Consider the following 14,853-nt stretch of genomic DNA (forward strand, 5'->3'; position numbering starts at 1 on the left):
CCTCCTCCTCCTCTTCCTCAGAGCATCCTGACAAAGGGCCGCCCCCCCTTCCCCCCCCCGCCACACGGGGCCCCGCCCCGCCCCACCCCACTGAGGTGGGGGGGGAGGGGGGAGCCCACGCACCTCCCCCCCCCCCAGCCGGGAAACTCAATGAGCGCAAATAACCAGGGGGGGGAGATCGCGGACACCTCCAAAATCCCATTTTATTACGCGATCGTTAATCGGGATTGGGATTAAATAAACCGTTACCTGGCGGGGGGGGGGGGGGGGGGGGGGCGGGGGGAAGCAGTGCTAATTGCTAATTACATCTTTGTAGAGCAATTAATTACAGCTCTGTGCATTTAGGGACGGTGGTCTTGTGTGTGTGTGTCCCCCCCAGGTTGAGGTGTTGGGGTTAATGGGGGCGGGGCTGGAGCCGCAGCCCCCCTCCCCCCCCCAAATCGGTGCTCGAGTGTTGAGTTGGGCCGTCACCGCCGGGTCCACCGCAGCCCCCCCGGGTTTTCAGGGATTAGCAGGAAAAACCTCAAAAAAAAAGTAAAAATGTTAAAAATAAATAAAAAAATAAAAATGTAAAAAATTAAAAATCAAAAATTAAAAACCGGCAAAAACCTAAAAAAACCCACCCAAAACAAGAAACCCCAAAACCTAAAACAAGAAACCCCAAAACCTAAAAAAAGAAACCCCAAAACCTAAAAAAAGAAACCCCAAAACCTAAAAAAAGAAACCCCAAAACCTAAAAAAGAAACCCCAAAACCTAAAAAAAGAAACAATAAATTAATTTTAAAAGAAATAAAAAAATATAAAAAAATCAAAAAAAACCTAAAAAATACTAAAAACAACCTCAAAAATAAAAAAAAAACCACAAACTGAAAAGTTTCGAAAATAAAACCAATGGGAGATAAATAAAATTTTTTTTTTTTTTCCTTCGAATTATTTTGGGGGGGGTAAAAGGTGATTTGAAGCAACTTCCCCCCCCGGTTTATGGCGACAGAAATCAGAGGCTCCCAAAAACCCCCGAGCCCGCGGTGGGAGCTCCCTGCAAGGCCATGGGTGCCCCCCAGCCCACCCCAAGGTGCCCCCACCCAAGGGTGTCCCCCCCTCACCCAAGGGTGTCCCCCCACCGCACCCCCTCACCCAGGGCTGCCCCCACTCACCGCCCCCCCGCTGTCCTGCGGCCCCGGGGGCGGGACGGGGACACCCCACAGGGGTGGGGGGGCAGCACCAGGCCAGGTCCTGGGGGCCCCCCCCGGGGGTCCCGTCCCGCTGCCACCCGCCTCCTGCCCAGCGCCACTGTCCTGTCGCTGCCAAAACGGGCAAGAAAAGGCAAAAGGGAATTAAAAACCATTGAAATTGAGATTATTAAATTTTTTTTAACCTCCCCCCCCCAGCTGAAATCCAACCCACCCCCCCGGAATAATAATCCCATTAATTTGAAAATAATTGAACATTAAAAATAAATCAACCTGAAAAATATCAAGCAAGAAAATCCAGATAACCTCCCCCCCAAAAAAATATTTTAAAAAAATCCCTATATATGCTGGGGGGGGGTAGGATGGAGGGTGTCTGTTTTGGGGTGCCCCCCCGTACCTCGGCCCCCCCCGGCTCCTGCAGCACCCGGCGCAGCAGGCGGATGTACTCGGCGGCCGCCCGCAGCGTGTCGGCTTTGCTGGGCTTGCGGTCGCGGGGCACGAGGGGCACCAGGGTCTTCAGCCTCGAGAAGCCGCTGTTCAGGTTCTTAATCTGGGGGGGGGGGGAAACTGAGTCACACCCCCACCCCGGGATTAAACCAGAACCCCTAGGATTAGATTGAGTTCCTCAGGATTAAACCCAGCTTTCCTAGGGTTAAACCAGGCCCCCCCCCGCCCCCAGGAAAAACTGGGCCGCCCCCCCCCCCCCGGATTACACCAGACTCTCCTAAGATTAAACCAGGCCTCCCCCCCCCGGATTACACTAACCTCCCCCCCCAAGTATTAAACTGGATCCCCCAGGATTAAACCAGTCCTCCCAAGATTACACCAGGCACCCCAGGATTACACTGAGCCCCCCCCCCCCCCCCCCCCCCAAGTATTAAACTGGATCCCCCAAGATTAAACCAGCCCCCCCAGGATTACACTGAGCCCCCCCCAACCCCAAGTATTAAACTGGATCCCCCAAGATTAAACCAGCCCCCCCAGGATTACACTGAGCCCCCCCCAACCCCAAGTATTAAACTGGATCCCCCAAGATTAAACCAGCCCCCCCCAGGATTACACTGTGCCCCCTCCCCCCCATCCCCAGGATTAAACTAAATCCCCCAGGATTAAACCAGTCCTCCCAAGATTACACCAGATCCCCCAGGATTAACCGGGCCCCCCCAGGATTACACTAACACCCCCCCCCCCCCCCCAAGTATTAAACTGGGTCCCCCAGGATTAAACCAGCCCTCCCGAGATTACACCAGGCCCCCCCAGGATTAAACTGGGTCCCTCCAGGATTACACCAGCCCCCTCCGCCCCAGATTAAACTGGGCACCCTTAAGATTAAAGCAGACCCCCCAGGATTAAATTTGGCCTTCCCAGGGTTACACCAGACCCTCCTAAAATTAAACTGGGTCCCCCAGGATTAAACTGGGCTCTCCAAAGATTACACCAGTGCCCCCAGGATTACATCAACCCCCCCTAAAATTAACCTTGGCCTCCCCAGGATTAAACCAGGCCCCCAGGACTACACTGCTCCCCCAGATTAAATATGGCCTCTCCAGGATTAAACTGGGCCCCAGGATTACACTGCCCCCCCCCCCCCCCCCCCCCCCCCCCCCCCCCCCCCCGGATAAATTTGGCCTCCCCAGGATTAAACTGGGCCCCTCCCAGGATTATACCAGGCCCTTCTAGAGTTAAACTGGGGTCTCCCAGGATTACACCAGGCCCCCCCCCGGATTAAAAAGTGTCCCCCCAGGATTACACCAGGCCTTCCTAATATTAAACTGGGTCCCCCCTGAGATTAAATCAGGTCTCCAGGATTACACCCACCCCCTCCCGGATTAAACCAGGCCCTCCTAAAATTAAACTGGGTACCTAGGATTACACCCCCCCCCCCCAAAGATTAAACTGGCCCCCTCCTAAAATTAAACCAGGTCCCCCCCAGGATTATACCAGACCCTCCCAAAATTAAACTGGTACCCCGGGATCAAACTGCTCCCCTCGGATTAACCTGGGTTTTCCTAAAATTACACCGTGCCTTTCCCCAGGGTTAATCTGGGCCTCCTAAAATTAAACTGGGCCCCCCCCGGATTACACCGGGGGCCCAAAAATGCAGAGGCAAAGCCCCCCCATCCCCTGACCTCGGGGAGAAGAGGGGGGGCTGCTGGGTGCCCCCGCCTAGAGCAGCCCCGGGGTGGTCCTGGGTGCCGCCGCCGCCGCGGGACATGGATCGCCGCCCCCCGGGATGTGGGTTTGGGGAGATACAGAGGGGTTCGGTGGGTTTTTTTTTTGGGGGGGTCCCCTCACCCTCTCACGTTCCTTGGCGTTGGCCGCCTGCCGTCGCTCCAGCATCTCGGCGGGGTCCCCGGCCGCCCGGTACCCCCCGGCCGGCTCCTTGCGCAGGCGGGCGATGGTGGCGGCGCGGGGCAGGGGGCCGTAGCGCTGGCTCAGCACCACCTCCAGCACCTCGGGGGCTGGGGTGGGCAGCAGGACCCCCTCCGCCTGCCCCCCGCCTCCGGTGGCCTCCCCCATACCCAGTGAAGGGCCCAATCCTGCACCTCCACCCCACCACCTCCCAAAAAGAGAGAAAAAGGGGTCAAAAAGGCCCTTAAATACCCGGGGAGCCCAACGAGCTGCAGGTGGGGCCCAGTTCAGACTAACGAGCGCAGTGGGTACCTAATGGGATGGGGTCGGGTCGTGCCTCAGTTTCCCCATTCAGCAGCTGAGCCTGCAGCTACGAGGCTGCAAAGCCTTGACCCGAAAAAAGAGACCCAAAAAGGGACCCAAAAATGTCCTTTTAGAGGGTGCATGGGGAGGATAAGACCTGAGGCCCCGGGGATGGGCCACTGGTGTCGACCCCCCAGGGAGAAACAGGGGTTGGTTTGTTCGAGAGGCTTCGCGCGACCCTTAAAAACGGGCGAATTTCCTTCGGGCTGGGAAAATAAAAATATGAGGGATTTTATAACGGCGAGGGCGGTTTCGGTAGATGGCAGTGTGAGCCGCGCTGCGAACCTCGGGGCTGCCGGAAAAAAAAAAAAAAAAAAGGGAAAATTCCTCTTTTTCCTCCCAAAAAACAGGCCGGCGGTTGCCGCGGCACCCCAGGGTGGTTGTTCCCCCTCCCCAAACGCCGCCCGTCCTCCCCACCGGTGGAAAATTCCCCCCCGAGGCGGCTTTGCTATTCCCAGGGGGGGTTTGGGGGCTGTCGGTGGGGAGTGGGTGCCCCAAGGGGTGTGTGTGGGGGATATGGACGTGTTCCCCCATGCGTGCCTCAGTTTCCCCAAACCTGAAAGCGCCTGGGGGGCTCAGAACCTTCCCCCGGGCCGCTCCGGGCTCCTGCTGTTTCGCTCCTCGCCCGGAGGGAGACGGGAGGAGCAAATTGCAAAGAAATCCCCCCAAAAAAGCCCCAAAATGACGCCTGGAAGGCAAATAAACTTTTATCGGAACCTCAAAACCCCACAATTTTTCCCTCTTTAATTCTCCATAATGAGCTTCGTTATCCCGCAGCCGGATCCGGATAATCGCGTTATTACTGCCCCGGTCGGAGGGGAAATTAATCCGCGGGCAGGTGGGTTTAAAGCTACTCCCCCCCCCCCCCAAAAAAAAAAAAAAAAAAGGGTCTGTGCACCCCTGCTCAATTTTCTTCGGAGGGGGGAGCATCCGAGCGGGAAATTTGGGCTGTCGAAATCTGCCCCCCCACACCCCAGTCGGGTTTGCTCCTTTCCCCTTGTTTTATAGCCGGGAAAATTGTCCTGGTTTAAATGTTTGTGGATTAAAAATTGAGGGAAAATTAGGAAGTGGGGGGAAGCGGCGGGGGGGCAGGTTTGGGGGTCGCTTGTGCGAATGGGATTTGCAGGAGTCTTGCCCCGATGGGAAGGGAGCAGACCTGGGGTCGAAATTATTAGGGGTCAGGGTTATTAGGGACCAGGGTTGTTAGAGGTCACAGTTATTGGGGTCAGAATTATTAGGGACTGTGTTTTTTAGGGGTCACGGTTATTAGGGGTTATTAGGGGTCATGATGATTAGGGGTCACGGTTATTAGAGGTGACAGTTATTAAGGGTCAGGGTTATTAAGGGTCACAGTTATTAGGGACCATGATTTTCAGAGGTCATGGTTATTAAGGGTCACGCTTATTAGGATCAGGGTGATTAGGGGTCACAGTTATTAGGGACCATGTTTTTTAGGGGTCACAGTTATTAGGGGTCACGGTTATTAGGGACTGTGGTTTTTAGAGGTCATGGTGATTAAGGGTCAGAGTTATTAGGGATCACTGTTATTAGGGACCATGTTTTTTAGAGGTCATGGGTTTTAGGGGTCACAGTTATCAGGGACCTCAGTTATTAGGGGTCATGGGTTTTAGGGGCCAGAGTTATTAGGGGTCTGGGTTAGTAGGGACCATGGTTATTAGGGGGAACAGTTATTAGAGGCCAGAGTTATTAGGGGTCACAGTTATTAGAGGTCATGGTTATTAGGGGTCAGAGCTATTAGGGGTCACAGTTATTAGCGACCACAGTTATTAGGGATCTGGATTATTGGGGGTCACAGTTATTGGGGTCACAGTTATTGGGGCTCCGAGTTCCCAGCCCCGGCTCCCAGCAAGCGCAGGGCAGTGTCCGCAGATGCTGCGAAGCCACATGGGAGTTTATTTCCTTTTTTCCCCCAATTTCTCCTGCTTCTGTTCCCATGCGCAGCCGGCATGTGATCCCCCAAAACCAGCAGACGCCCTGTGGAGCTGGGGTGAGGATGATGAGGGCAGCAGTGAAAGGGCAGAGCTCCTCCAGCAGCGCAGCCTCTCCGGCCGTTTCGGATAATGGCTCCAGTTGCCCCATCCCAGCTTAGGGCATCCCCAGGATTTCAGAATTTTGGGGGATTCACCCCAATGTTTCCCCCCCATGGGGTCACAGCCTGCTTTGCTCCAGGCTGAGCATCCTCTGCACTGCTCCCGGCAGCAATGGGAATTCAGCTCCAGGGCTGAATTCCTGGAAAACTGTAGCCCGGCAGCAGATCGTCCATCGGGAATACTTTGGGCCAAGGCTGTTTTCCAGCCGTTCAGGCTCCAACATGCCGCGTTCATTTTCCCCATTCTGAGCACAGCCAGGGCTGGGGTCCCAAAGTGCTGCCATCCCCTGAGGATGCTTCTCAAAACTGGTCGGTTCTTCGCCCCATCCAACCCCCATCCCGGCTGGCAGCGCCGACCTTCCGTTGGGATCTGGTGATTGCCGTTATCACGAGACTGGAAAAATTACACGTCGGTTTCTAATTACGGTAACGGAGCCTGTGCTGGGAAGGTCAGGGAAGCAGGTTGGTGCCAGGGCTGCGGCGTGGCCGGATCCTGGCGCGGGGCAGCTGTTGACATATGATTAAGCCCAATCTTTTCTTGGCACAGCCCCAGACATCTTGGAGGCAGCTGGTTCTTGCCGGAGTTGCCGGCCTCGTGCCGGCTCCGCGCTGCCCGTGAGCACCCATGGCGGGCTCCTGGCTGCGGGTGGGCAGCACCTTGGCAAAATGCTTTGAGATGCTTTATCGAGTGGTGGCATCGCCTTCAGCCACAGCGCGTCCACCTCTCCCTTCTCCTCCTCCTCTCCGCTGTCAAACATGTCCCGGGATGCCTGTTCTCCCAGGAACTGCACCCAGGAACTCGTGGCATCGTTCACAGCCGGGATCCCTCACCAGGCTGCTGTCGAATTGACTGATCCTGGTCCCCAAGCCCATGGTGGGTGCGAGTCCAGCTCAGCATTGGGACCACTCGGTGCCCGGGAACTGGGCTCGCAGCCGGCGGCGTGGGAAATGACGGAGCACAGGCAGCCGTACGGCCGGTGAGGCCTCCTTAAAAGCTTTTATGCTGCCATTAAAGCCATAAAATAATCTCTGTTGCTGCCATCAACACTGCCGGCGATACCGGTATCTGCGTCTCCCGGACGCCTTATCTCAGCAAAATATCCCCGTGCTCCGGCGAGAGGCGGAGAGCTCCATCCCGGCCGAGGTTTGCCGGCTCGCCCGGCTGTCGGAGCTGGAAATTCGAAGGTGTATTCGCGAGGGAAAGTCCGGAGGCCGATTTCGCACCCAGCCGTGGTTGTTGACATTGTGGGAGTTGCAGCCGGGCGGGTTCCCGGTGCGATGGCCGGGGAGGGGGCAGGGGGAGGCGACGCTCTCCTGCCTTCATGCCAGCCCGCCGCTCCTCCATCGCCTCTTTAATGTAAAGCAGGAGGTGCCGCGCTGGGGAGGGGGCTGTGGCCCCTGGAGGGGCAATAATGGGGTTTATCGGCCGAGCCCGGCACCAAGCGCCGTGAGGATTTTGCCAGGGACGGTGTGAGCCGGGTGGGAATGGCTGGGGGGGGGCTCAGCATTGACCCGACCCGTCTTTCTTACGGCAGGAGATGAAACGCTCCCGGCTTGGTTAAAGAAAAATAATAATTAAAGTCCTGCTGGGACTGGGTAGGGGGGAGCGATGTCTCTGGTGATGCCGTCGGCGATGCCATCGGCCCCATCACCCCCCCAGCCCTTCCCGCTCCCCGGCACATCTCCCATCACCCAATGCTTGCCATTCATTTGATTTTCCCTTTCCTGGAGATTCCCAGCGCGGACGTGCCCAGAGGTGGATTGTAAAGCCGCTGGTGCCGAGGGCTCGGTGACGTTTCCTCTGCGCCGGCAGCAATGGGAGCAGGGACGGAACAAAGGCGGCTCTGTCCTTCCCGGCTTGAAGAGCCTTTTTGTAAAAGCCAGTGACCGGCAGAGGGAGGATCCCAGCCTGGAGCAGCCGGAGTTTTCCTCATCCAAGAGCAGAGGAATTTTTGGAGATAAAAGAAGTTTCCATCGGCTGAAGGCGTTGCCAAACCCCCTCTCCCGGCACGAGGCAGGTGGCTGCTGGGGGGGGGAGCAGCTCATGGCGCGGCTGTGAGTGCGGTGGCATTGGGGTTCTGGCCACCACCAGCACCCGGCAGCTGTCCGGAGTCTGGGTTAGTCCTGGGCTGGCACTGTCAGCCACGTGCCCCAGGGATGGGGATGGGAACAGGGACTGGGATGGGATGGAGACGCGGACAGGGATGGGATAGGGACAGGGATCAGGATAGGGGAAGAGAAGGGGATAAGGATGGGGATAGGGATGAGGTGGGGACATGGACGGGGACAGGATCAGGACAGGGATCAGGATGGGGACAGGGATGGGGATGAGGATGAGACAGGGACAGGGTCCAAGACAGGGATGGGGACGGGATGGGACCAGGATGAGGACAGGGACCAGGATGGAGATGAGGATGGGGACAGGACTGGGGACAAGGGCAGGGGCAGGACATGGGGACGGGGCTGGGACGGGGCTGGGACAGGGCTGGAGCTCAGCGTTCCCTCGCTCTCCCCAGCCAGCGCAGCACCCTGCAAAGGGAAGGTGCTGAGCTTAGAGGCTGCACTAAGGTTTAGGCTGGGTTTAACCTTTGGCACATCCAGGTGGTGCCTGAGCCCAGGCGAGGAGCCCGCTGCCCTCAAAAATGAGCCTTGTCCCTTCTCCTGAGCCCCCCAGCATGGGAAACCTGGGGCTGCAACTCCGTCTCCCTCCTCCCCGACAGCAATTCCTGCCTTGCCCGTCCCGGCTAACCGCGCCGGCGCTGATTGCCCGTGGTGCCCGGCCCTCCGAGACGGATAATCTCTGTTTGATAGAATTACTGAGTGCATCAACCTTAAACCTCTTTGCCTGGCAGCTCCCCTCCGGCAGCGGGAAGAAGGGACCCACGTGCCCACGGTCACGTAGGGATGGAGCCGCGGGACCAGGGAGGCTGCCAGGCCACCGCAGCAGCTCTTCCTCCCTGTCTTTTCACCCCGTCTGGGTTTTTCGGGGTTCTCCAGGGCCCTCAAAGCTCTGCAGAAGCGGAGGAGCCGCCGTGCCGGATGCTGGCAGATCCCGATTAAGCACTTTGCCAGGTAAAAGCCATGTGGGCGGCCACGCGTCCCTGTGCCACGTGCACGTGCAACATTGCACACGTGCACACGCGTGAAACCTGGTGTCCCAGCACCACCTCCGTGGGTGTTACCAGGATTGGAGCTGCGCAGACCCGGAACGCCTTACAGCTTCCAGCCCCTGCAACCGCATCCATCCCCATTCTATTTTCCCTCCCCATGAAAAAGGAGAGAGGATTCATCAATAAAACCATCTGCACTGAAATTAGGGCTGGGGGCAAGTCACCCACGGGCTGCTCCGTGATCCGGCTGCTATTTATTGCTGTGCCAAAGGGGTATGGCACGGAGGGATGCTCCATGGCGGGGTGACGGTGTATGGCACAGGCCAGGAGCAGCCCAAACCCACCAGCGCCACGCACAAAGCGTCGCGTCCCAGGCGTCTCCGTCATCCTCATCCCACGGCTCCGGGATTACACCAGTGCTGTTAAAATCCTATATTTATCTCCGCGGTGCCCAACCAATGACCTTGGCGCTGACACGCAGGACCTTCCTCCGCAGGGATCGGAGATGATAAAGCTCTCCCAGTCCCAGTTTGCTGCCAGGCACAAGGTCCCATTCCCACTGAACCAGCTCAGACACTCCACGGATGATGTCCGAGCCCGTAGCCGATGGGATGGCCAGCAAGGGCTTCAGCCAGGTAAGGGGATTTTCTCCCTGGATTTAGGGGGTTTGGGGGGTTTCTCGCTCTCTGGAGCTGCAACAGCCCCCGTGTGAAGGGACATGAGGCCGGTTCTGCTCGTTGGAGGTGGGGGGGTCACTGTGGGTAGCCAGGGAGCGCAGGACGGATGCCGGTGAAATAATTCATGGAAGGGTGTGGGAGAGCTGTTTCCCAAACCTCTGGCCCCACGCCGGGCGGGATGATGGGGAAGCAAGATGGGGTGTAATGTTCATATTCGGGGTGTTTTTCTACCTGGCAGACGAAATCGAGGAAAAAATATATGAGTGGGGGCTTTGAGCCGGGGTCCTCCCTGCAGGGAGGGATGCGGGATGTGGGATGCTGCCGAGGGAGAGCCTGGCTCTGCTCCTGCATCCCCGCGGGCCGGCGGTTAGGGGCTGCTTTTCTCACCCAGAACCGGCCCAGGGAAGGGCAGCGTTTCCCTGAGCGTCGGCGCGGGACTGCCCAGCCGTTTCTCTGCCAGCAGCATTTGGGAATTTTTCCTGGAAAAGCGGCTTTTCCCCTGTGCCTCGGCCGCTGTTTGCTGTTTCGAAACCATCTTCACTGGAAAGTGCAATTACAAAAAAAAAAACCACCCAAAAAAGAGCTATTTTGCAGTTCCAACCTGTCCCTGTTTCACCCCGAACAGCGGGAAGGGCTGGGAGAGCGGGAATGGGGGTTCTTCCTCGTGCTTGGGGGGGTCAGTGAGGTTTGGACACGGTAACGCCGTCTGCTTTCGGCCGAGCTTTTTGGAGGGGCAGGAGGGAGACCCCCAAATCCATGCTGGCTCACCCAAACACCGAGGGTGGGTTGGGAAGTGAACCGGTCCCCACGCGGCATCGTCACGGTGACACGGGTGCTGGTGGCTGCCGGTGCCGGTGCCATGGTTTTCCCCGCGAGCTCGGTGGGGCTAAAGGGTGGGATCCGGCCGTAGCTGTGCGCCCGGGTCTGCCTCGACAGCGAGTTTTGGGTTATTTCCTCCGATCGCCGGTGCTGGGTGGGCAGGATTTCACAGGAATTGGTGCTGGCGGAGGTGCCGGGGTGGGGTTTGCATTTGGAATTTGATGCCAGGACAATCCCTCCGCTTCCCCCAAGCCTTCAGCTTGCTGCTAAACCTCTGGCTGTTGCCAGGCTGCCACCTCCACGGCCCTTCCCTCCGGCATCCCGGCAGAGCCGGAGCCTTCCCAAGACCCTGCACCGAGCCTGGGCTGGATGAAGCCATGGCACGGGGGCGTTTTGGGGGTCCTGGTTGATGGCAGGTTCTCCCGCTGCTGGTGCAATCTGGGGGAAAAACCAGGGGGGCGTTTTGAGCATCCCGACTCTTTGGATCAGAAATCAAAACCGTCTCTGCACACTTAGCACAGGCTGTAAATCCCCCCCGGCCTTGCTCGCATCCGGAGCTCCGGGAGGAAGGCCAGGGGGTCCCACGGAAGAGGTGACAGAAAAGCCCCTGGCACCGAGCATCCTCCTGCCGGCTGCCGCTCGCCCCGCTCGGGCCTCGGCCGCGGTTCGGTGGCACTTGGGGACATGTGCTCGCCCCACACCGCGGGATGTGACCGTGACCCAGCTTTGCCGCTGCCGGCAGCCGGGAAAGTGCCTGCGGGACGCTGGAGAAAACTCCTCTTCCCGCTGCGATTGAGAAAGTGCCGCACGCGGGAGTTGTTCATCCCGGGGGAGTGACGTGACTCAAGGTCCTGTGTCCTGGCTGGCACTTCTGACCTCAGAGGTGTGCCAGGCTTGCGCCATGACTGGCACAGCCCTTGCCAGCCCCGAGACTCCCTTTGGGATGGTCCCCAGCTCTCCCTAAGTTTGGCCATGCCAGTTTTTGGGGACAGTGCCCTTCCCGCCGGGGCTCCTGGCAGCTCTGACATCCTCCCCGGGGCCTGGGGATCTTGCTGGGACTTTGGGGACAATGCTGCTCGTGATGACGCAAGGGGCTCAGATGTCATCATGGTGCTGATCCCGGGGCGCTCCGGGCTGGTCCCGTGGGGGATCCGATGTCCCCTCGGATCAGGAGACATTCGATGGAGCTGGCAGACTCCTTGGCAGCTGGATAAGCCAAGAGCTTACGGCCGGTGCCGCTGCGAGGGAGGTCAGGGCGGGCAGCAGAAAGCAAAGGTCAACCTCATGTCGCAGTAATTCGGCAGGAGGCAGAGGGAGAGGCAGCAGCAGAAGCTTGGCAGGGACGGGGAAAAGTGCATTTGCCGATGTTGAAGATCCCGCTAGAAAAATCTTCCTGGGCAGGGGAAGCTGCTCGGTGATGGAGATGCTGCCAAGGTTGAGGATGGCCATCATCAGTGGAAGATGGCCATCACCAATGGAGGATGACCATCATCAAGGAAGGGTGACCATCATCAGCAATGGGTGACCATCACCAGGAGAGGATGGCCATCACCAGCGGAAGATGGCTATCAACGGCAGGGACTGACCATCACCAGCAGAGGGTGACCATCACCAGTGGAGGGTGACCATCACCAGGAGAGGATGGCCATCACCAGTGGAGGGTGACCGTCACCAGCGGTCCCCTCTTGGCAGAGGTCCAGCGACCTCCTGTGCCCACCCGCACATCACTCACTCGTACCCACCGCTGGGTACCACCTCCCAGCCAAACCCCATTTGGTTTCCTCCTGTCCTGGCTGGTGGCCCCATGGCTTTGAGGAGAGCGAAGGGTTTGAGGAGAACAACGGAAAAGCCCAAGCAGGGTGCCTGTGACACGTGAGGAAGCTAAAATTAGGTGGCTGCATCTAATCTAATTTAATCTTCCCTTTTCCATCCGTGTAATGGAGATTAGCCTGGTTGTGCGGGGTGGGGAGGCTGGGCTGCAGAAGCTCGGGGTGGTCCAGGCCAGGAGCACCCCATTTCCTGATCCTTGCCTGACCCAGGGGCAATCCCTCCGACTGTTTTGGGGAGGGCTGACTGCTCCGGGAACGGTGGCCTTGGGACGCGGCTGGAGGTTTTAGGATGGGTGGGTTGGAAGTCACCTCTGGGGTTCTGAGCGTTCACGGAGGAGCAGTGCTAGGATGGACAACTGGACAGATGGCTGGATTCCCACCAGCCCAACCCTCCCGCTCTCCTTCCACCTTCGCGGAGCGGTTTGGGATGGGCGAACCTCACCCCTCGCCGCGGAGCTGGGAAAAGGCCGTTCCGCCGAGCTCAGCCCCAAGGTCACGCGCTCCCTCCCCCGGCTGCCGAAGAAAGAAAAGTTCTCGGACCGGTTTTCTACTCCCGGCCCCGCGCGAGGGCTGGGTCCGGCCGAGCTCAAGGCTTCCGGTGTGTTGGGTGACCAGGCAAAATAAATAACTGGTCACCTGTGTCATTCCTCTGCCGCCGGCTTCGTTTGGGCTGTGGATGCGTGTGTCAAACGAAACGTCGTCGGAAACTATGCAGAGCACCGAGGGAGCGATGAATCACGGGGCAGGTGATCTGAGACGGGTTAATGCCTCTGCTGGAGCGGGTCCAGCTCCAAGATCATCCTGGCTGCTCCGTGCCACGCAGCAGCCTCCGAAATCTGCTGCGCCGGGTCTGGTTCCCGATCCCTCTATCCCTATCCCCATCTGTGCCTCAGTTTCCCCAATATAAAAGGATAAAATCCTCACCAGGTTCACAACGCTCCCTCACGGGGGTCCCCAAACCCCCCTGGGGGTGGCGGCAATCTTACGGGGGGTGGTATTTACCCCGTGCCATGGGCCAAGTTGGTTCCATTTGTATGGGATAGCACCCAGAGCCGATCCCAGGACTCCGGGATGCTCCATCCCTGCACTGTTCTTCCTTTCGAACTCGGACATTGTCATTCCCGCCGTCGATCCGATTCGGATTAGAGAAATCAGAGCCGGTGTAACGTCGACCCCGCAATTGGCCCGTTTCCTTCCGCTGGGGAACGCGGCACCAAACGCCGATAGATTAGCACAAGCCTGTACAAAGGCGGGAAGCAGATGGGAGGGACCGGCTGGAAAAAATGGAGATTTTTAAGGTTTGTTACATGAAAGGAATTACAAAAACGTGTTACAAAACCTCATTTTAAATGAAAAAAAAAAAAAAAAATCACTTTCAAAGCAAATGCTGTTTGAAAGAATGTATGGAGCGGAGTGCCCCCCTCCTCCTGCCTCTTCTTCACTGGGGGGTTATCCGGTAAATAAATTGAATTTTGGGGAATATTCCTCCCTGAATAAACTGATTTTGCAGAGGGGAACTGAGCTCCCGAGTGGGACAGAAGAATAAGACAAACCCTTCGTTTTCCATGTTACAGTCGCTTCCTTCATCCTGCTGGCAGGAGAGCAGATGGGAAAGGTGGACAGATGTCGCCGGCTATTTTTAGCCTTGAATTTCATCTTAACCATTGAGAATTTGGGTATTTAGCAAAAAAAAAAAAAAAAAAAAAAAAAAAAGCTGGAGGAGAAGGTGAAATGAAATGTGGGTGCACCAAAACAAAAAAAAAGATTAAAAAAAACATTGAGTCGCCCATACGGGACTGTAACGAACTCGGGCTGGATGGGCAGGGTCCAGCAGGACCGGATCGCCCGGGAAAAGGAATCCGGCAGCGGGGTTGTCTCGGCTCCGTTCCTCTCCCTCTATTTCGGTTGCTTCTCCCCTTCTCTTTTTCCTTTGAAATGGAGTTTCGAAACCCTTGGAAAGAAAAAAAAAACCCAATGATGTAAATGACCGCTCAGGAGGAAATATTGGAAGGTAAAGCCGTGAAGGAGTTTGAACTGCTCGGAACGGGTTGGGAAAGGGAGGCAGGAGCGGGCGGACGGGTTGGGTAAGTCCTGCCCCAGGCTGCTGGGACCGGCTGGGCTGGGAGTCAGGATCGGGGCAGCCGGAGCTGTTGCCGAGGCCGGCAGAGGACGTGCCATGGCCCTCGTAGGGCTCCGGCGGCGGGTCCATGGGCCCGTGGAGCTGGGAGAAGGGAACTGGAGTGGGGGAGAGGGGGAAGGAGGGATGGTGGAGGCAGGTCTTGGCCTCCTCTTCCTCTTTGGGATAACGTGGGAAGAGGATTCCCAAAGGTTCGGGGTGCAGCGAGCACCCCCCCTCTGCTTTCAGGCCCTCGCCGCGCACGAGGAGCCGTGCGCACGCGGGCA

General features: G+C 57.7%; 1 protein-coding gene across 1 annotated transcript; it reads right to left on the bottom strand.

The window, feature by feature from the left end:
• Positions 1–1,130: 1,130 nt before the first annotated feature.
• On the bottom strand, positions 1,131–3,710 carry FIGLA (folliculogenesis specific bHLH transcription factor). Its single transcript, XM_086628002.1, has 3 exons — positions 3,486–3,710; positions 1,588–1,740; positions 1,131–1,301 (listed from the first exon to the last, which is right to left on the bottom strand). Exons 1-3 carry the CDS (start codon positions 3,708–3,710, stop codon positions 1,131–1,133), a joined length of 549 nt encoding a protein of 182 aa, XP_086484128.1.
• Between the last annotated feature and the right edge of the window lie 11,143 nt (positions 3,711–14,853).

This window comes from Tauraco erythrolophus, chromosome 29 (assembly GCF_009769465.1).
Source record: "Tauraco erythrolophus isolate bTauEry1 chromosome 29, bTauEry1.pri, whole genome shotgun sequence".
NCBI classification, from domain to species: Eukaryota; Metazoa; Chordata; class Aves; order Musophagiformes; family Musophagidae; genus Tauraco; species Tauraco erythrolophus.